We start from the raw sequence: 25,922 nt of genomic DNA, 5'->3' as shown, positions 1-25,922 counted from the left end.
ATTGGGCTGCCCCACCCCATCATGAACTTCACTTGGAACGAGAGCTCTCATTCCTCTTTGGTTCTCTTCTGCACTGCACGATTGCCTCGTGGAGTGGGAAAGGGACAGAACTTGACGAATTTTCAAGCAAGCACACACACACATTGCTGGAACTCACGTGATCAAACGAAAAAAAAGACACAACGACACAGTAACACATTTTAGATTTTTGCACATGAAAAAAAAGAATTTATGTTAAAATAATATGTTTATCTGCATATATGTACATATATTAAACACTGAACATATACATATGTATGTATATCACACATTGCTGCCCTTGTCCTTCGTAGATCTGCATTTGGCCTCTATTGGCCGCTCCTCTTCTTATTTGTTCTCTCTCCCACTCTCTGCTCGGGTACTTTTGCGAAAGCGGAAAACGAAAGCAAAAAACAAGGAAGAAAACGGAATATCACATTTTGTACATTGCCACATGAAAATAATAATTTATGCAAAAATAATATGTTTTTTTACATATGTACATATATATCGAATATATACACATACATATGTACATACATATGTATGTATGTATATCACACATTGCAGCGCATCTCCTTCGTAGATCTGCATTTATGCCGCCATTTGGCCTCTATTGCGCCCCCGCCCTTTATTAACCACATTTTCTTGCACTAAAACACATTTTTTTTTATATAATCACTTACTCACTACACTAAAATTCACTTCACACACCTGCGCGACATTTTTCCTATTGGATTTTTCACCATTTTCCGCATTTTCATGGACTTGAACGCGGAGCCGACTTGCCAAGGCACGCTTTGACCGGGTGAAAAAATTTGAGTGAGAGCGGCGAAAATGCGTGCATTCTTTGATCTCCCGCTCCTCTTCTTATTTGCTCTCTCTCCCACGCTCGACTCGGGTGCTTTTGCGAAAGCGAAGAACGAAACGAAAAAAAGGAAGAAAGCGGAACGGATCACATTTTGCATATTGCCTCAGGCGGATCGCCTTAGACCCCTCCTTCCATGCCGTTATGCAGCCGCTCCAACTCTCTCGATTTCCTCAGTAGTGTTCGCTAGATACCATCTTGCTTATCAGGCCCAAGGCGTTTAGTGTGTTAGTTTTATGTGACTCCGCTGCTTGGTGAACCTTGAGCAGGTGAAGAGTATGTGATCCGCGGTCCCACCCGCCGGGTTAAGCCACCTACCAATGTCTCCTATAAGGTTATATGCCCATCTGCCTTGCTCTGTTTTGGCTCAGCATTCCTGCCATCTAGCTAGGCTTCTTTCCCCCGCCGCCGTCTTTAGTTGTCTCCTTGATGCCGGGAGCGGTTTTAGGGGATTGCCCTGCGCCCTGAAGAGATCTCCCTTGTTTCCTCGGCAAGATTCACCACATAAGGATAACGCATTGTTAATATTGTTTTGAAACTGTGTTAGCCGTTAAATGTCATGTAGAACAATTTAATTTGACATGTAAATGTATTTTTTGTTATTTTTCCTACATGGAAAATTCATGTTCACAGTGGCGCTATTGAAGGCCACAGCGCCATCTATTTTTGTTATTTTTAACTACTGCTTGGGACTTACTGAACCGCCCGTTGGGGACCGAATTTGAATTTCCGCGCGGTCTAATAGCTCTAATAGTCTCTAAGAACTAGGCGTCAGATAAGACGGAGAGACAGCCATGACTGTATCGACTCGGCTATTGATGCTGATCAAGAATATATATGTATACTCTATGGGGTCGCAAACACTAAACACACACTAAACGTTTCGAGCATCGCGTATACAAATTGTTGGGGTAAGATCCACTTAATCAGTTCTACAAACTAATTTTTGTCTCTGGGGTAACGTATGTAAGGGAGCACCGAGAGAAAGGCCAGCAGTAGCGTCAAAGTGAGAGCGCAGACCCGCACATAAAAAAGAGCGAGAGAGCGATATTGAGAAGTGCGGCTAAGTACAGAGTGTCGCCGACGTAGAAGTGAGGACCAGCCCACCCCTCCAGATACGCGGTAAAGGTGCAGATTACCCCCCTTCAAGACAGGACCTTCAAAATACAAGCCGGAATAGAGGGAAATATGGCCTCACGTCGTGTCAGGGCCATGGGGAAATAGCTTTAATACAATTTTTGTAAATTACCTCAATTACCGATATGTGCTTTTTGAGCGGGCACTGTAAGTCGTATAATCGGCATACCAACCCCTACCCGTTTTTCCTTCCACCCAACACTCGAAAGTCAGCTAGCAGATGGCCACTTCTCGTCCAGTAATTGCTCCTCCACATCCTCCCGTTCCCATAACATGACATTACAAATTCCCTGTAGTTGGATCGGACCCTGGCGAACCTGAGAATTTGCACACCGCACTCGACAGAACTTCCTTACTAAATAATTTTCTCCATTTTCAAAGATTTTTGTATAACCTTTAAAACATAAAAGCCTGGAAGCACCTGTCAATCGCTGACAATCGACTATCGTCATACAGAAAGTTTTTGATCGAAGTTTTACAACACAGATGTGATTCAAAGCGAAATCATCAAAAAGAAAATTTTACAATAATAAAAAAAAATGTCGCAGAGTAAGCCCAAAACCGACAGTATTCTGGAAAACAAGCGGCAGATACAGCCACAGGAGTCTGTGGAAAGTGGGAATGCTCTGCCCGAGGTGAAATCCGATGCGACCCCCAAAGCGTCAGTTTTAGCTGCTGGAGGAGGTGAACTACACGCTGAGGCAGGACCAGCAAAGGATGTTACTATCTACAATGCATACAACATGGGACCAGCTTTTGGCAACAAGTTCCCCTGTCCGTACATTCGCTATATACTGCAACGAGTGCTTACGGAGAGACTGACTAGCAAGACTTACACTGCTGCGGATGCTGTGAAGTGGACACGCGAAATAGCCGACGAAATCAATCTGAAGATGAAGGGACAGGGCCAGTACCCGCGTTACAAGCACGTGGTCAACGTAATGCTCTATCAACAGAATGGCGCCGGCTGTTTCTATGGGGCTCGGGCTATATGGGATCAACTCTCAGATGATTATGTTTCCTATGTCTTCGACGGTGGTAGTTTTGTTTGCATTGCCTGTGTCTTTGGTTGTTATACGTATTAATTTTGGCACAGAGGAAATAAACATTCAAGTCGCAACGTTATATTTACAACTTTAAAAATATAGTTTTATTGTTTTCAAACATATTCTTCAGGACGATGAATAGATCTTTCTACTTTTCATTATCAAAAAAGTTGCGTCATTACCAGTTGTTGGCATTTGCTTTGGCATGTATCTTGTATGTAGTGCCTTGAATGCCCCAAAGATCTTGCAATAGCCAAGCCAAGCAAATTGGAGGCCGAATTTGAACTTCCACAGCACCTGCGCGAATATTCCAGGCACCTCTGTGGCAGGAGCAGCAGATTCACCCAACTCTATCTGCTCCAGTACGAGAGCTTTGCGATCCTAGATTGGCCGGAACTACGACATAATGCATCTGATCACCCCGCCAGAGGTGTGTGCCCAACTCAACTACGAGCTGGACGGTCCATTTTAACCTTTAGTAGGCTGCCGCCGGCAACAACAATCTGCAGTCAATATCTCCGCAAACCACTCCCTAGCATCTGTCACATTCGGCGCGTGGAGCTGGAAAGGCCACAGCACACCAGTCCAAGCAGTTGGTCCACACAGTGCGGGATTTCTATATCTTTACGGTCAAGGAGAGAGACGATTTTGATGATCAGATTCTGCAGGCAGCACCTCCAGTGCCTCCAGTGCTCTCCTTGGCATCGGTCAACGACTGGATGTGCCAATCCAAAAGTAAATGGCTGTTAATGAGGTTTTCGCATGTGCATATAATCTTTTTTGATGAGCACATGAGCATCTGCTGGTACTCTAGGCGGAAAATTCTATAGTGCCTCGTAAGTTGTGCCAATCTGACTGGTTTCCCGCCATTTCTCTAACTGGACAAAGGGCCGGGTCCGCTCGAACTACCTCTAGCCGTTGCAGCCACCTTCATTCAAAAGGAGAAAGTGAAGAGCTTCAAGTAGGTGTCCAGCGATGCGTGGGAGATTATGCTTAGCCTTTTCCTTAATGTGCAGTTATTGCAATCAATAAATTCCTTAGCAGTTTCTTTCAATAATGGCCGCGGGGGTAAATAAGAATCACAGGCATCATATTCTATCCAGCACGTCATTGCTGGATGCATCATCAAAATTTGGTTACGCGATGCATTCCAGGTGTTCATACCAAAGCTCCGTCTTCCTTGCCAGATCCAAACGGGGCTTCAAAAGGGTTTTTGAAACTGTTGTTCTCCATAAACTGGGAAGAGTTCATTGTATTCATCTGTTCGTGAATCATCTGCAATCGGGTGCCAAAATCCCGTTGAATCGACATTTATATTATATAAAATGTTCTCCCTGACTGACCGACAGTCTCACTGATTGATTTGGCAGTAATATACATTCCAAAGACCGAGTCTTAATCAAGCAAAGCTGCGTTGTATTCCATTAAAGATGTAATATTCTCTTCAATTTTCTTTCATCGCATTTGCTTTCTAGTTTTTTTAATTTTCGTATTTGTCCATAATATCGCGGGCCACTTTCAGCTCCGCCAGCAGAGCCTTCAGATGCGAGCGTTCGAAGTTAACAATATGCGTGGTATCCTTGGGCAGGCCATCGACCAGTTCTTGCGAGATTTTCAGTTCCAGGGTGGCACAATTTGCTGGCGTTTCGCCAGGCGAGGTTACATTACGTACGCTTTGCAGCTCGTTAACTGGGGAAATGGGCGGAGAAAATTTCATTATAGTGATAGCATAGCATGTGCGTAAAGGAACCCACTTTTAAATGCCTTATCTAACAGTTTCTGACGTATGGAACCGGAATGTTTCTGCAGCACACGGCACATGGCCGCAGCATGGTCTTTGGGAAGGCCTAGCTGTTGGATCTCCTCTCCAAATATGCTCTCCGTGCAGTTGTAGCGGGATGCATTGATCAGCATAAAGTTGATGCAGGCCACGGCCGTTTTCCCCTCATTAGTGAGTGTGGATGTCAACGATTTGATGGCCGCTTCCTTTCGGAGAGAGAGTGAGACTGTCAAATCCAAATCCACTTAATATCACACATACTCACCTCAAAAGCTCCGCCACATATTCTCTGAGCCACTAGATCGCTTAGCTTTTCCAGATTCTCTATACTCAAGTTGGAGAGTGTTGATATGATTTCGGCCAATACCCAATCGGGACAATCCCCTTCGCCGCAGAAACGGAATTTCTTTAAAGAGAAAATAAATAATAACATATTTAGATGCAACATTTCACTGGAAATAAGGAAATAAATCTAGTTATCCGAGGCTATCCAACTCCTCCTCCTTTTCGAGTCGCCCTTCAGCCCTCACATGCTAACTGCAAACAACCGCCTACAGCCAAGTTATCACATCACGTTTTGAGTAAATTAAAGACTAGAAGGAGGTCCAACAAGAGGACTAGGACTGACTACGACGCTCTTAGCAAAAATAAGTAGAAGGAATACATCAAATCTTGGAATACCCTAAGATATTTATTATACAAAATAAGGGGAACACAATGGGCAAGCTTAAAACTGACCCTGAATACCCTCTCATGTTATTCGAACAAACGATATACCCCTTGCAAGGACATCAACAACTTGAGCAACGGAAAAAGTGGCGATATTTGCATATGATTAATTTCATACGCTTGCCTGCTAATCAGCGAGCATTTGTACGACTGAGTGAGTGGCAAGGCAGGCAAAAAGGGGTTAGTAAGTGGGTGGTGGCATCACAGAGACACAGGGAGGCGCGACACGACCTACATATAAGGCAAGTCGCCCAGGGAGCCGTTCTCAGTTTCAAGTGCACGTCACGTTTATCTTTTGGCAGGATTAATAAATTCTCCGGCATAGCGGAAAGAAACAAACGAGCGCCAGTTAGAAGCGTGAAAATTTATGACACTTGTTGCAACCGTCTGCCCACAGCCAGGACGAGGACAGGACGGGGCATGCCACGCTTATTAATACGCACTCTTATTTATTTAGCGACGTGTGTAACGGCTTAGAAAATGCGAACGACAAACGTTTTATAATTATTTTATGGACTTCAAAGTTGTCAACGGGCGCGACTTATTCTTCATCCAGTGGGCGGACCAACAGTTGGACTTAAACCCGCAGCTATATAAGCAAGACGTCGAGCCATTTCCCAGCGCAGTTGGCCAAGAGGATTACGAGCACCCACATCCACACGCACGCAGCTCTTTGAATGATGCAGACCTGGCGACTCCTCTTCCTACTGCTGGCCCTCTCCAGGCAGCTGTACGCCTTGCCCGGGCACCCTGCCTCCGCCGACGTGGAGCTGAATACCTGCGAGCTTCAGCTGTCCAAGTACCGTAGATTCATCCTCCAGGCCATTCTCAGCTTCGAAGATGTGTGCGACGCCTACAACGCCCAGTCGGTCAGCGCCGAGGACAGATCCCCGTCCGAGGGGGGCTGGCTCTTCCACCACTATGCCCCACCACCCACCTCGCAGAGAGGCGAGATTTGGGCATTCTTCAAGCTGCTGATGGCTCAGTTTAACGACGTGGAGTTCGCTTCCATCATCCGGGACGCTGTCATTGAGCGCTGTCGCATCAAGTCCCAGTTGCAGCGCGACGAAAAGCGCAACTCCGTGGTCCTGGGAAAGAAGCAGCGATTCCACTCATGGGGTGGCAAGAGGTCTCCAGAGCCGCTGTTCGCAGTCCCCGACCCGGCAGTCGGTGCCGGACCCGGAACCGGAGTAGATCGCAGCTACTATTAAGCGCCGCTGGAGTGAGATTGTCCCCGAGTCTTTCCGAAAATGTATGAAATGCCAATTCAAAACCTCTATATATCACTAAATGTCTAAATAAACATGAAAATTGCCAAGCGTGCAATGGAAAAAACTCACGTGTCTAACTCATTTTCTTTGCCGGCACTCACCATTTTTGTATTATGCTTATTATTATTATTATTCTAAATAATTTTTCTATTTCTAAAAAGTTCTATTCTACTTGTTAAGTGTGACCGCAATAACAGTATACGGTCTGATGAAAAAAAAACTTGGCCCACTTAGCCCCCTCTATTTAAACAGTTCAACGACTTGAGGTAAGTGGCAGCAAATATTACTGATTGTAAATTATTCTTGTAGATCCATGTCATCTTTCCTCCGAACTTACAAAAAAACCACGATATCTTACACCTGAAAGGCGCTAAAATCATTAAATTTGTATTATGTACGGTGGTAGCCCCCTTGGCTTACAATGGGTTAATCGTTATCCGTCGAGGATTGGAAAACATATTCCTCAATTTTGATATTCCGTGCAATATAACTAGCTAGATAGATCTTTTAGCCATGCCCACATAGTTTTATTCAATTAATGAACCTATTTTCTACTTCACTGGCTTATTTTAAATACTTGCTTCTATTGGATTTCGCCTAAAAAAATGGTTTAGCGAAAAAGATCAAACAAAAAGAAGTAAGAGTAATCGTACCAATTGCTCAATTTAGATATTCCGTTGAATAATGCTGCCTAACTAAAACCCTTAGCCGTGCCCACATAGTTTTATCCTATTGATGAATAAATTTTCTACAAAATTAACTACTTTTAAGTATTCCCATTTACTGTATTTTGACTAAAACAAGGTTTAAGCAAAAAAGTTCAACAAAAAACAGTCGCTATGTTACGTCAATGTTGCTGGTATTTGAAGACTTGTTGCTTTTCAACCGGAGTATGGGCATTTGAATACCCTATTTCGTTAATTTAATATTAAGAAACGTAGTAAATAAAGAAATTTTGTCAAATTGATATGTTTTAGACATATTATTTTGATTATTTTCCGTATATCTTGGTCTCTCTCATTGTAAAAAACTGACTATTTCCGCATGCGTTAGAGACAAACATCTTCGCAATTTTATAATATTCATTTCCTCAGGGTATGCAGAATGTCGTTCATTTTACGGTACATGCTTCTATTTCGTAAAAATACTGAAGATTATATAATTTGAGAAATATGCCAGGCACCAACTTCTTGGAAAATCGAAAATAATGATGTTTGCATACATTAATTTATTTTATTCATTTAAAAAAATACATATTCATTCAGAGATATGGAAAAGTCACTGTTTTCTCAAAGCGACATCTGGTGCATGCCATAATAACTACAATGACAGGGTTGACTTCAATGCTAAAAGCAAACGGTAATGGGCGCCAAAGCGATTAAGTTTGAAATCTTAATTTGAAATAAAACCGATTATAAAATCTCTTTATTTGATAACTTTAAACAAACTTCTGGTAATTAAAGCATGAAAGCTATACTTGTTCTTTGTGTAGTGTTTTTACTTGTAGTAGAGTTTTTAGTCTGAAGAATACAATTGTATATTATCAACAAAGGGCTAAATGTAAAATTCTTATCAGCCAATAGGGAATACAACGCCCACATCATAGCACACCTCTCTTTACCCTTTGACACCCCCAATCAAGCTTCTTTATCAAAACCAATTTGCCGAGATCGTCAGTTTTTGGAATAACATTCAGCCTTCAAACAGATACGAGTAGAGTGCACCGCGAAACGGATCCCCAGATCGGAGGAGGTGGGCACAACAAACCCATAAACCTTGTCTATAAATAAAAACTAGCCGGAGCAGCGTCAGTGTGGTAGAGAGGGGGATAGAGGACTGCATGTGCTATTAATTATCTCATCTGTCTCTGCCTTTGGGCCTTTGCTGGACACGCTGAAAACAAATGTTAATTAATCGCCTGCCCACAAATCTAAATTCGAAATCGTTAAATTAACTGATAATCCAAATACTACTTATACATAGTATTATGTACAATATGTACTACAACGTGAACGACATTTGTTTAGACGGCAACGCTGACAGCGGCGCCAACGCCTAGAGATGTCCAGCCCCTGCCCCCTGCCCATGCCTCAGCCAAGATTCCAGATTAGAGCTTGGAAACGTGGAAAAATATGCAATTCCTGGGACTTTCAAGCCCCGTTTGAATCGATTATCGCCCTGATTAGGTGGGCGGGTTCCACTCAATAACAAATCGGAAAAAACTGTTACCTAAGCACCGCAAAAACTTCCCTCTAAAAATAACACGGATCTGGTAAGCCCTTTGTAATCTATTTAAAGCCATCCCAGAGCGATCTTTTAACCCAAAGCGGAACTGCAGCCAATTAGCCGTTCAATCAGACTGTTTGCATCCACAGAGCAGGTGCTCCGGCACTCCTACCTCTGCTCATGTCCAGTCTGTCACTCAATCCAAGATCATTAGGACAATAAATGTACATATGTATGTAACTTGACTAGAGCAAACATATTGAAAACAAATTAATTGAATATTAAAGTATTTATTTAAATATTAATTGCGCCCAAAGAATCGATTCAAATCTACAGAAAAATATCTCATCTTATGGAACTATGTATATTGAAGTGAAGTGGTATTCCAAGGCCCCCCCTTGATCCGAGCTTTATTTTCAACGAAATTGCTAATTAATTAACCTTTCCTCAGGTCATATTCCAGTTTCCCCATCTGCCAAAAAAATAAAGTAAAAATAAAAGACGAAGAAACTAGGCCATCATACATACTATGTATACTACTACTGATAACAAAGGCTGGCTGATTAAGCCCTGTCCAAAGATTCATGAGCAAAATCAGGAGAGAAGGCACGGGGGGTTTCAAATTCTGTCATTGAACTTAACATTGGTGAAGAGGAGGAGGAATACACGTATAGGGGAGTAGAAGAAAGAGGGGGAGCAGAAACGGAATGGCAACTGATATGCTAGTTGGTCGCGCGACTGGCCGGCAACAACAATGGATCCAGCCCACAATCTCCTCCGCTCCTAATCAATCTCCCAATCGCTCCGCACTGCTCCCCATAAGCGCCAGAAAACAAATTTGTTCTTCTTCGTGCGCCACTAGACCCGCTAAGAAAGTGTACCAAAGGGGCGGCGAATGGATGGAGAATGGCGAACGAGAGAGGAAAACATTTACCGCTAAACCGTTAAATTAAGTAACGCCCACACCCACACGCCCCAACCGACAGGTGGCGTTGCGAATGGTGTTCAAAATATCTGGAAATAAAGGAAGGAATAATCAACTTAATGGAAAGTTGTACTTTATTTGTTTTTTGATTAATTTACAACGGACAATTGATTACGAGGCGGTACGGGTCAGATAGGGCTTTGCAATCATTATTGCAAAGACAAATTTTATTTTTATTTTGCCAATACCGCAATAACTTCCCAGACGAGCCTTTATTAATCAAATCGTATGTACAGATGTACGTAAATCTATCTATACTGAGGAATTTATATCCCTCCCATAAATAGCTGTGAAAATTCATGCATCTGTACATTTTTATATACTTTTATTATGTTACATTTTCTATTAGATACTAATATATTATATAATATATATTATACGATTGCTTCTGATATCAAAACCCATTTTTATTGACGTCAAGAGTCCGATGAGAACTACAGAATTTCACCTAGCATGTAACAATTTGTAAAATGTCGGGAGATAAACCCATTGACCCATAAATCCCAGAGATACGATCTTTGATCTGTTCTTTACAGGCATGCTTATTTGTTTGCAAATACGAGTCGATTATAATAAGGTTAGGGTGGAAAATTTTCAGATGCATTTTCTTGTTGATTATTTTTAATGTTTTTTTTTTTGTTGCTGTTTCACAATCATGTTCATAATAATATTTATATTTAAACATCAATATATGTACATACATATGTATATTATGTATACAAAATAAGTACAGATACTGGCACAATTGTACATATTTAAGGTTGATAATATGATAATGATATGATAATTAATTCGAATACTTTGAAAGGAGCATTGAGAAAATAAGTTTTTAAATCTTGCTTTAAGAAGTTTTTGAAAACGAAGTTTTCAATAAAAGTGTGTCCCTAGAAATTAATTCTACCTTGATTTAGAGACTGTGTTATTTTAATCCTCTGCTTAATCAATTTCTTATCGTTATCTAGGGTATCTTCACATTTGATATACACATTTCTGATCACCTTGCATTCCGGTTTAATTCTTTATACTATTTTATATACAATATATGTATATATATATATGTTAGCTCGTTGATAAGCCAAAAGGTGACCCAGTTGAGACCTACGCTACGTGTAAAATTGAAAAAATGGACAAACATTTCGCAAAGGAGAATACGCGATTACCTCGTACTGAAAAAAGTTACCGAGAAAACGGCACAAAATCAAGGCGAATGAAACCTCTCTAGATAACCATATCGCGGGTCTTCTTATCCTCAATAATCTCCTCATACGTACGTAAATATGTAAGCAAAATATAAAACTAAGATAGAAATATAAGAATCGGTAGTCTTCTTAAAATAATGATAAAACAGTTCACTGACCTCCTTTACCAAAAAGAAATCGCGTACAGAAGCAAAAACCATATAAAAACTGATTCTAGTCCAGATTGCGACTGACCTCTCCACCAAATAGAAGGTTAATTAAATCAAAATTTTGCCAAATTCTAAGTGTGCTGCGCATTTATCAGATACTTTATAGATGTTCGAGCAAAAAGCAAGAAGCAGATTGCTCTGCTTGTCCCACTGATTCATTCGCACGGCCATGTAAATTGTAAAACTTGTCTAGGCATTTCTAGATGTAAATATATATCTGTCTATCTATGTATGTATATAAGTATATCGTCAAGCAGTTCTACAGATACATTATTTTTAATTCTGGGCAGTGCAATGTACGCGTTCAACATTGAATCCAAGCGTATATATATTTTTGAACTTGATTTCGCGCACTTTTATGTTAATGTTTGTAGCATAAACCGGAAACAGGAAAGATGTTCAACAGCTTTTACTGCTATCCCTGGTCTTGAAGAAAGGCGGAATTGATTATTTCTTGGCGGTTATGTTGAGAGAAAGATCGAGAGTAGTGGATCCAGGAAGCTGACTAAGTTAAAGGATTTTTTTATGCATCATTAAAAATTTGGTAAAATCTTCTAAATTAAAAGCCACTTACTCGTTCTTGTGTTGCTCATATTATTTATTTATTTTATGTGGTTTCCTTTATTTTTTATCAGATAGCAACGCAAAAATATATAAAAAATGGCCAAATGTATGCAAATATATTTCATCAGGTGAGAGAGAAAATAATGCAATTTTGAACCTGTCAATTAGTGAATCTGTTTTTTTGAGATCAAGTTTTAAATGAAATTGGAAGAAAGACAGGCTAATGAGGAGAGAAGCGGATCTGTAGGATCTTTATGTGGTAGGAGTAGCCGATTCTGATGTTTCGAAAAGATACATATGGATAACCAGTAAGATCAAGATATATATAGACTAAACAAAAATTATGGTGTATTACATGTAACCCCCATATTGATCTACCTTGGACTTTAAGTATTACCCAATCAGATGGGTGTCTACGGCTAACTATCTCATCACTGCCTTGGATAGTATAACGGAGCCCTTTTGAAGCGCCAGCACACGAGCCAAACTTGAAAATCAAATACATTAGCCACAGTAAACACTCGACTTACACCCCGTCTACTCAACTTGGTCTGGCAAACAGATGTTGATAAGTGGCATTCCCTTTCGTTGGTCACTGTGTCTATTGGTTCGGTGATTAACATGGGAATAATGAAGAGGTCGAGTCTAACTATTTTTAGGGTGTTTGGGGAGTACTCAATTAGGGGCTCGCTATCAGCTATCAGCGCAGACACGCGCGATATCAGACATTGCGTCGATGTGCGTCGGGTCTGGGCAGATAGCCGCCGTCGTCGTCGTCGTCTGGCGATGTCAATGGAACTATTGCCAGGACCACTATCTGAAGCAGCAAGCGAAAACGTGATCAGCTGTGGTCGGCTCAGGCCTCAGACTCGCTCGCCTGCTGTTTGCTCGATGGCTTTCTATACATCTACGAGTATATATGAATCGCATAATTAAGTTTGTTTTAATGCTGATCAGTGATCACCGATGACCGCCAATCGCCGATCGCCGATCCCCGATCGTATTAGTTCCAATGGAAAATTACGCGATCGGATCCGTTACGTTTCGAAGCAAAGGGAAAAACACACAACAGAATAGAACAGAACGAAGACGGTCTAAGATGGTTAAAAAGATCACACTCTGGCTAAAAACTGTCATGTGAATGGGAATTCCGCTCTTAGCATGTTGCGAATGTCTATCCCTTGGTTTATTTATAGTAAAACCTTTTTGCGACTATGTTATTCTGTGCCGTTTCCGTTGCGGAAGAACTGTTTTGATGTGAGAGATCTTTGCCAAGAAGAAAATTCGTGTCGTTTATCTTCTCGGTGCTTTCTTTCGGCGATCACGCTACGATCATGTGCTCTAGGTCAGTTACGGCATGGCATGGCCATCGGCCGCTCTGGGTATTATCTCTGCCCAAAAATAAACCAGTTCTATATTTATGATTTAAGTTTATGCTGCGCAGTTCATCAGCAATTCAATATGCATTGATAATGAGCAAAAATCTTCTGAGTCGCGCGCCCCATTTCTATAATTAGATTCTCCCAAGAGGGCTTCACAAACTAGTACCGTGTACTGTATATTGTGTATGCTATACTATGACTAAAATTTATTGAATTTCACTGATAACCAAGCGCCGCTAGCCAATATTTTCGTGCCTGATACTGAAGTGCCTGCCGGTTTCATCACCCCACGATTTCAGGCGCACGTGGATTCCTGTTTAATTATTTATATAATAAATACCGATAGCTTCCTCAACTTTGTACCTACCGTATACACCTATGTATGTATGTACAGACTATATCGTATATCTTTTCTGAGTGAGAGAGTGGCGAAGAGTGACAAGACTGCAAGCCACCCGTATAAGTTCATAAATTCATAAATTGAATTTTGTAAATTGTCCACCAAGCAAAGCACATCCGCTCCGCTCGAAAGCAACGAACTATAATTACAACTGCCTCAAAAAGATGTACATATGAAAATATGGAAATCGTTACAGGAATAGACAAGATACATACAAATACGAGTATGTATGTACATATACTAGTATGTAGGGAGAAGCAGCTACTAAATTTGCCAGAGGGTACAGACAGAGGCCCACGCAAGTGCCAGCAATTTCGAGTGCAGCCAAAGAGAGAAGTGAAGAGAAGAGAAGAGATAGAGCACTGCAGTACGAGATGCAAGGGGAGGAAGTGCCAACCCTGAATGAAGGGGAAGACAGGGGAAGAATGAACAGGGGGATAATAATGGAGAGCTCTCTGGCTCTTCTGAGACTCTCTACACGACGCGCTGCAGCGAACCACTCGAGTAACTACTTTTTATTCAAGCAGGGATCTTTGGGAAACCGGCTTTCAACTAGGCAAGCCGGCCGGCTCTTCCTCCTCTACTTACATGTGTATGTACATACCACTCTAAAAGACCCCCTTTTAAGCGAACCTCTCCACCAAATGGGATGCTGCGTGGCCATCCGAAGAAAGTGTGCAAGCAAAATGAGACTTTTTAACACTCGAAACAGAAAAGCGTGAAAACCCTTCACATATATATGTTCATACATCCATAGGCATAGGTGCACTATCATGCAACTCATTTTGAGACTGGGGTTGAGATCATTCATTGTCAGAGGGCATTTCGACAACTATAAAACCGCCATGAGCGAATGTCATCGAGGCACGCACACCACGCACACACACAGGCAACCAGGCCAAAGATAAACTCACACAGATACACTTTCTTTGCCATAGAAGGTGCCCAACAAACGCAGCGATACGAGGTTCCAGTTCCAAAACCAGACTGCTGCATTTCTGTGTAGAGTTGGCTGCATTCAGATTCAGATACAGATTCAGATTCAGGGGTTTCCGTTTGCCTCGGATAGTTTTGATGTGGGTACGACAGATATCATGTGGGTTGACAATGGTCCGTCGAGAGCCATTACATTTTCGCTGCAATAGATGGAAAATGGTAAGATGAAAAGAAATTCAATTTAAATGGTTCATTAAAGTGGGTTAAAAATGACCTTAGGCTTAATACGGAAACGATCAGTGCTGGTATTAAAAATATCTCCGTCTTACAAGTACTAAAAACGCATGGAATCCATTCCAAAAGCTTGTTCAAAACTCACCTGAATGATCCATATGACCTTTGAAATAATGTCGATGATAAAAGACATTTTTCTTACCCAAGACCCTCATCCGTTGGACAAATTGATTTAGATTTGACACGGCCTGAAAGAAATGCGTGGGCTAAAACGGAACCCTTACTTATTAAAGCAAAAGCCCCCTCAACTACAATGATGCGATAACAGTAGTATAAAGATAAAGACGAGACGAGACGAGACGAAGGTGAAGATGAAGAGCAACAGCTGAGACGCGACACGAAGACCGAAAAGTGGGATGGGTTGGGCTGTGATGCTGATCATGTCTCTCGGGCCTGACACCGAGCAACTTTTGTCACCCGACTGTGCGACAGAGACTGAGAGCGAGAGAGAGAGAGAGAGAGTCGGTGACAGTGGCGGCGCCTAAACTAATCTAAGAACGCAGAAAAAGCTACAAAAACCAATACCAAAACTCTATATCAAAATGCAATCGAAATATGCACGCCACGTCGATCAGCGGCAGAGCGAGCGAGAGGTGCGATTATGTAGATAGGGTGAATGTGAATGCCAAGAGAGCGTAGCGTGGCGTGGCTCTCTCTCTCTTTCCCTATCTCTCTCGAACGCTCTGGTTACGCACAGTGGGTGAAATGAGCAATCTAGCACACAAAACACACAATCTCTAAAAACTGCGACTTATTAATTTCTCCAGTTATGTTTTTTGTGGATAGATAAATGCTATAAATTAAAAAAACCTTTGTGAATGCACAATCTCGTCCTGCTCCAAAAAGAAAAATTTATTTATATATACATATATTTAATTTCAGGAATTGCTGAAAATGTTAAGTCTGACATAAGTTCTTAACAGTACAAATTGAAATAAACAATTCGCATCAAGAGAAATTATTTTTAACCTAAAGAATGATGTAATGTTTTCTACATGTTTTTGCGTGCTAGACTGGCCATTTAACCCACTGTGCTGTGGGCGCACAAGTCTTGACGGCAAGTCTGGCACCAACAAAATATTCATTCCTTTTCGCAGCTTCAAACGGAACGGAGCGGGCCCGAAGGCGAAGCGTTTGTGGCTATTTTTTTTATTCATGTTCGTTTTCCGTCTAAACTAAAAATACATTAGTAACTAACAGAACGGCTAGTCCCTGCCGAGAAAGCGCCGGCTAATTAATCAGAAAAGGCCGGAAAGTCCCCGTTTGTGCGTGTGTCCGTCGACAAAGTGCCCGACATACAGAAATCTCACGAATATTTCAATAAATTCGGTTAAAAATTCGCCAAAATAAAATTTCATTGTCTGACGCCGCCGTCATCCGTGAAGAGCGCGCGTGATGCACATATGAAAAAGTTAATTCAAGTATCATAAGAAAAGAGAGTGAAGAAAAGTTCCTTAGCAGCAGGCAAAAGAAGAAACCAAAGGAGACGGAAGACAAGAAAGAGCGCGACTTACGCAGCAAATAACGGTTAGTTTCATCCACCAGCATTCCACCCCAAACCAAACCAAAACAAAATAAAAAAAAAAAATTATGTTTGGAACTCATCGGACGAGTGTCATAAAATATGTATATATGTACATATATGTGTAAAACATAAACAACACTTTTGATCATCCGCTTAAAAAATGTACAAGTACTTATCAAGACGCTGTGCAGCAAAATGCATCCGAAAAATCACAGTTTAGATCCCACCTGAGATTACCATCAGCAACAAAAATCAGCAAACACTATACACATGCATGCATACATATTTGCAATTAAAATTTAATTTGAGATTCGAATTTCAGTTTTTGTTATTGTTTTGTTGCGCTTCAATTGCAATAATTATAAATCATTTATTTTCTATATTTCTTTCTCAGGGGCTTCCACACAAAAAGTTCCTTGTTTCGAGATCAATATAATCAATAGGAAACAGCAGATCACAGATCTATATAAAATGATTTCGCACAGTCCGCCCATATTCAGTCACAGTCCACCCGTCAGTTTTCTGGCGGACTACATGAGCGGACATCAGCGGCCGGCATTGAAGTAAGTTAACCCAAAAAGAATCATGAATAAATATTTCCATCAATTTGCCTAATTTTATACTAAATTGATTTAAGTGAACGCGCGAGTTTCGGTCGTCAATCAAAATAAATTCAATGAACATCAAATTATCACAGAAGAAATAAGAAACGAGCACAGTTTCATAATTTCCACGTTTAAAGTTTTGTGTCACGTCTTAAACTTTCTTTTCAATGTTCTTATCATTCGATAAGTCTCCAGTTCTTTTCTGATTAATATTTCAAAAGAATTACCACAGCTGTGTACGTGCCAAAGAAAAATATAAGAACTGTCGATAATCTGATTTTAAGTTCAGTTTACCCTTGTTTTTAGTATTATTAGTTTGAAAATGTATGATCAATGTTTAGTTTAGTATAGTCTAATCTATAATCTTGTTGAGGGACACAACAAAAGCGTTACATTTACCATTTAGCAAATGTACCCTACATTCAGTTCAGTACTTCTCAGTTCTTCAAAAAATGCAGAACTCTATCGATTCATAGAGAAATTAGATCACCTGTACAGCTGTTTCACTGTCCGCTCTTCCAGGTGATCAAAGACAGAAAAATATTGTGACCAAACACACACAGAACACTTACCGTATTTAAAGAACACAATGAATGCAGTCACTATTAATATTCTCGGGACTCAGGTCCATACACATACGTTTGGGTTGACAACAGATTGGCGAAGAATGGAAGCAGTCAAGATCAAGGCAAGGAAAGGCAAGGCGAATGGACTATCATCGCGAACCAAAACAAACATTTCGGAGAGGCTACTATGTGTTTTGTTAGTGTAGCTCTGAGATTTGGAGGGTTGTCCACGAGTCGGGTAGATGACGCCGACGATTGCCCGCTTGACGACAAATTTGCGCGTGGCATACTCGTATTGACGAAACTTTTTTGCTCAGGGACACATGTCCCAAAAGAAAAATATGACAAATCGGAGAATGGGAGGTACATGTTCTGCTCTTTTTCGGACCAATTGATTCAATTGGGTCCTAGCCATATTTGTGGCGCCTCATTTGGTGCACGAGCTGCATCTGTCGCTGCTGGTGATATTTATAGTGTGGATTTTATTTTCGGGAATGATAAAACGCACAAAAACATCATTCCATATAATTTATTGGATGATATTAAAATATTCAGGCTAAAAATAATCCAAAAAAATACATATATGTTGGAGTATATCTTTTGTTTAGCAAGATACAATAACTATAGCCACTGATCCGCATATACTCGTATGAGGGCAACCCCTGTACGATCGAAGCTACTTATCAAAGCACGTGAATGGGGCCAGTCCAAGAGCCAACTATCTCAAGTAACTCGGCTGTCTCCACTTCGACTCACTTGAAATTTCATAGCGTGATTCTAGAGCTACCGAACCTGATTTATATACACATTTGTAAAGTATAGCTCAAGTACTTATGTATGTTTATTTGCAATAAATCACATGAAATATTTCAGTTGGCACAAGAGCATCAAATATGGTGATTTTGATACGGATCAGACTGCCTAATCACTAATCAGCGGGAAATGTTGTTCTTGAAAGCAGGCCCACGCCGAGTGATAAACATGAAACCAACATATGTACGAGTATGTCTAGGCTGCGATCGAACCTTATCAAGCATTGACTCTATTATCGTCTGGCCGAAAAATGGAACTATTTGAAATGACTCAGCACATACCATAGTTAATGAGAGAAATGGAATATTTAAAGGTTATTTCCTTTCGTCAATACAGTTTCGGGAATGATTCACAATGATTCACCGCGATCAAGTGTTCTCTATCCAATGGACACCCTCCAGAAAACTCGTCCATCGTCACCGCATTCCTGAAACAAGTGCGGAGGTCGTGCGCAACTGTAGGGCTTATCACCGATGTTTCTTTATAGACAATATACCGTACATACAGATGTATGTACATACTATATTTAGTATCAGTAGAAGAGAAGTGTAGGTTTAAGTGGTATACATAGACCTCAGAACAATGGAAGGCAAATATTATCGCCGCACAAATTTAAAGCGCGAGCATAATAAAAGCGGATCGCATCGGACGGATCCCCGCTTATCAAGGCTGATAAAAGTGCAGGCAGGCGAATGCGTAGATCGCCGAATAGGAGTTCCACCGCACCGCACCGCACCTCACCCCACCCCATCCGAACCATCACGTTCCGTACCGTACTGATCGAACCATCTCCTCTGTGTCTTGCAGCTTCAATGACGAACCCAATAGAGCATCGCGCTACTGCCGTCCCCAAGTGATAACTCTGGCCTCCAAAGCCATGGTCAACAATGCCTCGGCGGCCATGCAGTGCCAGCCGGGTCAACTGAAGGCAGGTGCCACGCCCCTGGGAGTGGGCAGTCGATCGGGTCGCAGTTATCTGGAGCGCATGGCCTCGGCCCCACACCTCATGAACCAACCAAAGTCATGCCTCAGTCGCAAGTCCTGTCTGCACAAAACCCCACAAAGTCCCAGCCCCATAGATGAACCGGTACCAGCCAACAGCGATGTCACGGACAACTGCAGTTGCACCAATGGTACTGCAGCCCACGGAGTAGCCCACTGCGAACAGAGGTGAGTGAGGGGATGGGATATGGCAGGGCATGATAAGATTACATCATAGAGGTAACCCGAGACAGCACCGCAAACCGAATGAGAGTGCTGTCAATGCCTTGGGGGTTCAATCACTTTGACGTCAGGCGCCATAAGACAATGGCGCCGCACTCACTAAACTTACTTACTTAACCGCTAAATGAACTAGTTTGAGGTGGTAGACACTAGGCTGGATCCGGACTAAAAGGGCTGGATCGGGTCGGTCAGAGGATAGACTGGGGAAACACTACCACCTAAAGACGGTTGGCAGGGTCTTCGTGGTTGAGTGAGCAGTTTATAAAAAGCAAAAGAGTTGATAAAAGAAAATCTCAGATGTATATGGTAATTGATGCAGCCACAGCAGGGAAGAAATCAAAAGGAAACCATATAAAATTAACCCAAATAAGAATCTAACTTGGCTGATCTCATAAGCAGACCCAATGACCCATCCGAATGCCAATCATTTCCTTTTATGCCATTTATAAACATTTATTTTTCTTTTAAAAGTCATTAGCGATAGTTCACAAAAAACCAAACAAGAAAACCCGTACATACATATCTTTTGGCAGTCACACAAATTTCCCAAAGACGTCATAGTCGAGCACATGTCAAATGGTAAATGGGAGAAAAGGAAATTGCATACAGCCGCCAGACTGCCATACTAAGAGTATACTATGTATACAGCCAAAAGATCATCAAATATACTAGTGGGAATATTTCTGTATATTCAACAATTTAATCTAATTTTAAAGCATGCAATTTTACAGAAGAAACGAAAACAAAATTAAAGATAAATTATCTAAATGATTGCAGAAATCTGCCAAAAAAGAAAATCAACCGAAAACCCTGACATGAAAACACGCCACTGCAACGAGTGTTAGGTTGAGTCTCTCTATCTAGTATCTCTGAGATAAAAAAACCACAACAAATTAAGACTGAAAGCGGAATAGACTGGCACTTAGTATACAGCCAAACAGCAAGGCGCCATTATTTTCATTTTCTCTTTCTATAGTATATCAAAATTGTGTGTATACGGTATACATTATTGATTCATATGCAGATATATCGGACAGTGAAAGTCTGGGATTAATGAAATATCTTTTAAGTTCCAGTAGCCCTAGGAAACGTGGTCCTTCTATGCACTTGACATTCTGAAAAAATGCCTAAAAATATATACAAGTCCGTACATACATACATACATATATAGAGAAAAGGGAGACTAGCTAAGATATTTCGCGACGTGGCATTGCGTAGTACTATCAGTGCAGCCCAGACGCGTGCCGCGCCTGCAGTTGTTGCTGTGGCAGATGTCAGGGGCTTCGGTCGAACGTAGCGTATGCACTGGGAGAAACAATGAACTGGAAAAATTATCCATTTTGGATATTTTCCGACGAAGCCATCTTTTAGAATCGGAAACATCCCGCATAGAGCTGGCACACTCATAGGAATCCGCCCTCCCCGCCTCCTTTCAATCAAACTTGACAGACTATGAAAAAAGCTTTCTTAATTACCCCCCAAAAACGAAAATTATCAAGATCAGCCATCACCCATCAAACAACGATGCCAGGTCACGTCAAGGCCGAAGAATTATTAGCCTAGAAGCGTGATCGCTTTCAAACGAAAGGCATCATAAATGAACATACATTTTTTTCGGGTGTAACCAAACTGAATATATTTCGACATTACAGTCGCAGTCCCCACCCCACCCAGCCGTACAAACATACGCATATTTAAGGTTATATATAGAGATTGTGAGAGGCAGAGGGGGGAACGGAGCTGTCTGGCGTTCATGCTAAGATCACGTGCCACGATCAGATCGGATCGTGTGGCAATTGTCTGCTGTAAAAACTTGGGAAAAACTTGTGCATTTCTACATTGAAATGAATTCAACACCTACATATTTTATTCCGCATCAATTTGCGGAAGAGATAGAAAGTAATGATGCGGGAAGATAATCCAAAACGATGACCACTAAAAAAATATACACAGAGAAACTATTTCCAGTCTTTTACTGTTGGACTTTGAGCTTTCGTTGAGAAAATGGACCAACGAATCTGAGAGCAAGGAGACCAAAAATCAAACTATAAAGAAATGGAAAACTTTGGAATATGAAAAAAAGGAAGCACCTTGTAATTATTAATATTAAATAAGAAAAGGTCAGGGACAGCTTCTTAAGGTCAGTCAGAGTAACCTTCAGAATTTCCCTATCCAAAACAAGACATTTGGTTGGCATAATTTCTGAGCAGCTTTTGACTTGAAGCAAGGGCCTTGATCAAGGTCTGTAAATCGAAACTTGAGGAAGTTAAGAAAATATTTTGAACTACATTAAAAATCCCTTTTACATGAAACGAAAACTCGTTTCCCCAGCCCCTCAAAAAAAAAAAAGAAAAAGAAAAACATTAATGCGCCTTGCATATTGAAGAGTTTTAATATTTATGGACTTGTTAAAACCGGACTCTCAAAAATACATGTCATCTGTAATGCATACGGAATTGTGTGGTTATTTTGGTGGATTCGTTTCGTTTCGTTTCGTTCGATTTTGTGGGCAAATGCAGTTGACGGAGAAACTCGTTCCCCTTGGAAAAAATGGAACCTAAATGGAAAATGTATTGGGTTGGAATGTAAATGATTTTTCGGGGTGATCTCTTGTACGAATACGGGTATACTAGTTGACACGCTCACAAAACTGAAAGCAGGAAAGCGGCCAGCCAAGAGAAAGAAACCAAAAAACGAGACCTGTCTGGGTCTCTGATTTCTGGTCTGCTGCTGGCTCTGCTGGCTCTGCTGGCTCTGATGGGTGTTGAGCGTTGAGCCCACACAAGATAAGCAATCGCTTCGACCCGAACGGAAACCTGTTAAAGAAAATGCAGCCACAGCAGCGGCAGCGGCAGAGGCAGGCGGCAGCGGCAGGCGGCAGCGGCAGGCGACAGGCGGCAGCCGGCGCACTGCTGCTGATCATTCCCTCGATGCGTGATCGCAGTCGTCCACATCGATAGTCGAGCCGCCTGATCGTGGCCGGGTGGTACGATCTCTACAGAAATGCCAGAGCCGGCTGTTTGATATTGGCGGCGTCCAATAAACAGAAAACCAACCTGGCCTGGCCTGGCCTGGTCTGGTCTGGCCTGGCCTGGCCTGGCCTGGCAATAGCCAACGCCAACAATTGCTGGCTATTTGTATTTCGGATATATATTTAGCACTCGATGCGTTTCCCCTCTCTGCTGGCCAAATAAATGTTCTGTGCGGGGGGTTGGGCAAGCATCGTTGGTAGATTGCTTTTGGCTGACGGAAACTTTTCAGTCTATTTCGACTAACTTCATAAAAATCGAGCCCCTAACGACTCTGATAAGCCAAAGTTATCTTATCGGCTTATATGGTCGATTTTCTAAATAAAGCTTATTTCTTGGCGATTTCGATGGGAAGCTTACAAAAAAGAGATAATGATAAAGACCACGGAAGAAGTTAAAAGTAAACCACAAATAATAACACAAACTACACAAAGAAATACACATCGTGTGATAATAATAATTATGAAAGGATCTAAAAAAGTGATTTGAAGTACTTATAAAAGTCAAGGAAACTGTTTCACATTTAAGATATGTACATTCTTGTGCAACACAGACATAAGTACATCTGTACAAATATTTATTGGAGAATATATGTATGTACATATGTATATGTAAAGAGAATACAGCTAGTTCATGGGTTTAAAAACTTGCCTCTTTCTCAGACAGCGTTTTCCTGCTTTTTAATTTTTTTATAAGTTGATATTTTCTTTATTATACCATTTTTTTTTTTTTTTTTGTGAATCGTTCCCTTTTTGTCAAATCACGAGGATATATGTATTGGCATCCGAGTGGGGTGTGTTTTTATTTACATTGAAGCCAGAGACTCGTGGGAAGAATCGAAAGAAAGGAAAAAAAGTAGGCGTGTTTAGCATATAGCTTCAAGAAAATCTTTGGCAAAATCGTACGTGGCTACTAAAAATAGACACAACAAAATATTCAATACACATTACTCGTTTTATGACGCAGGCAAATTTTGGGAATAACATTTTCCTAAAGGAATGAAATCTTTGTGAGGAGAAGGAAATTCTACAGAAAATATACGGGCTTATGTCGATTTTCTGGTGATTGTTGGGCTTGGAAAGTCAAATAATTGGCAAGGATAGAGGGCCGCTTCTGATCCACAGAAATCCAAAAATTATGCGAAAGAAATGCATTTCGAAACGACGCAGTTTGCTAAACTAACAGACAAACAAAGCCATCAAACTGTTGGGCATTGAAATAGAAATCTCCTGAAAGAAGAAAAGTCATTGACCATCAAATTTAATGAATAAATTCCCAATGGGGGGTCAAGCTAACCTGATAAGGCCAGGGTCAATTCTATATTTAATAATATATATAATTATAATGTATTATACATACATATGTACTTATTTCTTATTCATTCGGGATTTCTTTTGTGTTTTTTTTTTGCAGTCGTGGCCCCAAAAAGCATGTGATCTTTGCCGATGATGAGGGTCTATCGCTAACCGAGGTTCGCGTAATGTCCGAACCCTCGAACGTGCCGCCCTATTGGAGCATGAAGTTCTTGGAGCAGATAACACAGGGTCTGGTCAGTCCACATCCGCCAGATCAATGGACGGTGGACTTCAAGCAGCCAGCCTCGGATTATCTATCGTTTAGGTAAGTTCTGCCTATTCCATGTAACGTGTATCTTTATATTCTTATTGCGTTTTTATCCCTATGACAGACAAAAGATAGAGCGGGATTTTGTGTCCCTAGAGAATGTGATTGTCAAGGATGAGGAGTCTATAGTGGTGGGCACCATCAAGGTGAAGAACGTTGACTTCCAGAAGGAGATCATTGTGCGTGTCACCTGGGACGATTGGAAGAGTCAGCAGGATATATTCTGTACTTTTGCCAGGGCTTATGGACCGTCCACCTGTGCCCACGTCGTATTCGATACATTCTCGTTCAAGATCACGCTGCCGCCATCCTCCAAGCGCTTGGAGTTCTGCATCTGTTATCGCACCAACGATACAGAATACTGGGACAATAATGATGTGAGTTGATCATTCAAATAGTCCCATCAAGTGTCTATAATTTCTATAATCCTCTTTTCTAGGGTGCAAACTACACGATCAGCAAGCGTTCACCCTTCTACTACAATGCCCTCTCTCCCTATGATAAGGGTCAGAATCGCAACTCCAGTCAGCAAATGAGGTCCACCCTGACCGATGCCCTGGCCAAGGTGCAGGACCAAAACGGCTGGAATCAAGAGCCGCTTACACCATATTGGTGAAGTCTTGGGAGAGGAAGTGGATATTCCTTTTCCACAAGAAAAGTTTCTCATTTAGGCCACATGAACAGAAAGTGACAGGAAAACAACAGGAAATAATTAGGGACAGAGAGAGAGTCTAAGAGATTTGAACACTAACGAAACTTTTGACTTAATCATATCTTGGTACAAATCCCAAATTAAAGTGCCATTGACTAGAGATTTTCTCTACACTAGATGAGAGACGAGACGAGGGCCCATAACTACTTTAACTAAGCCAACCCCCGAATTTTGTATGTTTGTCCCATGGAATTTCAAGATCATATCTTTTAGACATACTATTTTTTTATTTTTTTTTAATTGTTTGTATGTTTATTGGAAAGAATTTTCTAAAAAAAAACTTGATTTGTGTACATGTCTACCTATTTGCCTGTGTGATTGTCTACATCGATATAACTGATATTAGATTTAAAGAAACCAAACGAAAAATAAACTATAATAATGAAAGGAAGTGAAGCTCATGGCGTGACTTATCCTAGCGAACCATTGTTTCGAAATTTTCTTCAACTGCAAAATAAATAAAGAAAAAATAGCAAACAAAAAAAAACAAAAATAGGCGCATTAAATATAATGCAGAAAAAACCACAAAAATAAAACATTTTAGTTCATAAGTTTATTCGATGTATAATTTCTTAATTTTTTGTTCTTTTCATTTGAAATCATTTAATTTTTCCTTTTGGTTACTTGAAACGCTAAGACTGAAATGGCTTGTTACGGAGAAGAAAACACGTCCTGCAATATACTATATTATAACATAATAGCAGCAACATACTTGCATCACCACATAACAGACAGCGAAATTCTGTGTCATAATTGTTTTGTGAGATCCCATTCGCCGACT

General features: G+C 41.0%; 4 protein-coding genes and 1 long non-coding RNA gene across 5 annotated transcripts; 4 read left to right on the top strand and 1 right to left on the bottom strand.

Annotated features, from left to right (window-relative positions):
- Positions 1–2,526: 2,526 nt before the first annotated feature.
- On the top strand, positions 2,527–3,166 carry LOC6601971 (tctex1 domain-containing protein 2). The gene has a single exon (XM_002026982.2). It carries the CDS (start codon positions 2,563–2,565, stop codon positions 3,106–3,108), a length of 546 nt encoding a protein of 181 aa, XP_002027018.1. The 5' UTR covers positions 2,527–2,562; the 3' UTR covers positions 3,109–3,166.
- Positions 3,167–4,517: 1,351 nt separating this feature from the next.
- Positions 4,518–6,976, bottom strand: LOC6601969 (COMM domain-containing protein 4). Its single transcript, XM_002026980.2, has 4 exons — positions 6,951–6,976; positions 5,115–5,255; positions 4,824–5,055; positions 4,518–4,758 (listed from the first exon to the last, which is right to left on the bottom strand). The coding sequence occupies exons 1-4, from the start codon at positions 6,951–6,953 to the stop codon at positions 4,550–4,552; spliced, it is 585 nt and encodes a 194-aa protein (XP_002027016.2). The 5' UTR covers positions 6,954–6,976; the 3' UTR covers positions 4,518–4,549.
- On the top strand, positions 5,888–6,905 carry LOC6601968 (leucokinin). The gene has a single exon (XM_002026979.2). It carries the CDS (start codon positions 6,256–6,258, stop codon positions 6,787–6,789), a length of 534 nt encoding a protein of 177 aa, XP_002027015.2. The 5' UTR covers positions 5,888–6,255; the 3' UTR covers positions 6,790–6,905.
- A 2,151-nt stretch (positions 6,977–9,127) lies between the features above and the next one.
- On the top strand, positions 9,128–10,137 carry LOC113566770. Its single transcript, XR_003409220.1, has 2 exons — positions 9,128–9,307; positions 9,527–10,137. It is a non-coding gene; the product is annotated as an uncharacterized LOC113566770 (long non-coding RNA).
- Positions 10,138–16,159: 6,022 nt separating this feature from the next.
- LOC6601964 (protein phosphatase 1 regulatory subunit 3C) lies at positions 16,160–25,705 on the top strand. The gene is made up of 6 exons (XM_002026978.2): positions 16,160–16,571; positions 16,964–17,132; positions 19,361–19,723; positions 24,220–24,426; positions 24,494–24,806; positions 24,869–25,705. Exons 2-6 carry the CDS (start codon positions 17,041–17,043, stop codon positions 25,043–25,045), a joined length of 1,152 nt encoding a protein of 383 aa, XP_002027014.1. The 5' UTR covers positions 16,160–16,571; positions 16,964–17,040; the 3' UTR covers positions 25,046–25,705.
- Positions 25,706–25,922: the final 217 nt, after the last annotated feature.

Source organism: Drosophila persimilis, unplaced genomic scaffold (genome assembly GCF_003286085.1).
Source record: "Drosophila persimilis strain 14011-0111.01,24,50 unplaced genomic scaffold, DperRS2 tig00000900-arrow-arrow-pilon, whole genome shotgun sequence".
NCBI lineage: Eukaryota > Metazoa > Arthropoda > Insecta > Diptera > Drosophilidae > Drosophila > Drosophila persimilis.
The sequence above is the reverse complement of the archived record's forward strand: the minus strand, read 5'-3'. Positions and strand labels throughout refer to the sequence as shown.

Excerpts from the sequence above, each read along its gene's own strand:
- LOC6601971 (XM_002026982.2), top strand. The coding sequence starts at position 2,563 with ATGTCGCAGAGTAAGCCCAAAACCGACAGTATTCTGGAAAACAAGCGG.
- LOC6601968 (XM_002026979.2), top strand. The coding sequence starts at position 6,256 with ATGATGCAGACCTGGCGACTCCTCTTCCTACTGCTGGCCCTCTCCAGG.
- LOC6601969 (XM_002026980.2), bottom strand. Across the intron at positions 5,056-5,114 it reads TATGTGGCGGAGCTTTTGAG|GAAGCGGCCATCAAATCGTT; the intron begins GTGAGTATGTGT and ends TCTCTCCGAAAG. Across the intron at positions 4,759-4,823 it reads GTTAGATAAGGCATTTAAAA|TTAACGAGCTGCAAAGCGTA; the intron begins GTGGGTTCCTTT and ends CCATTTCCCCAG.
- LOC6601964 (XM_002026978.2), top strand. The coding sequence starts at position 17,041 with ATGATTTCGCACAGTCCGCCCATATTCAGTCACAGTCCACCCGTCAGT. Across the intron at positions 24,427-24,493 it reads TCGGATTATCTATCGTTTAG|ACAAAAGATAGAGCGGGATT; the intron begins GTAAGTTCTGCC and ends TCCCTATGACAG. Across the intron at positions 24,807-24,868 it reads AATACTGGGACAATAATGAT|GGTGCAAACTACACGATCAG; the intron begins GTGAGTTGATCA and ends CCTCTTTTCTAG.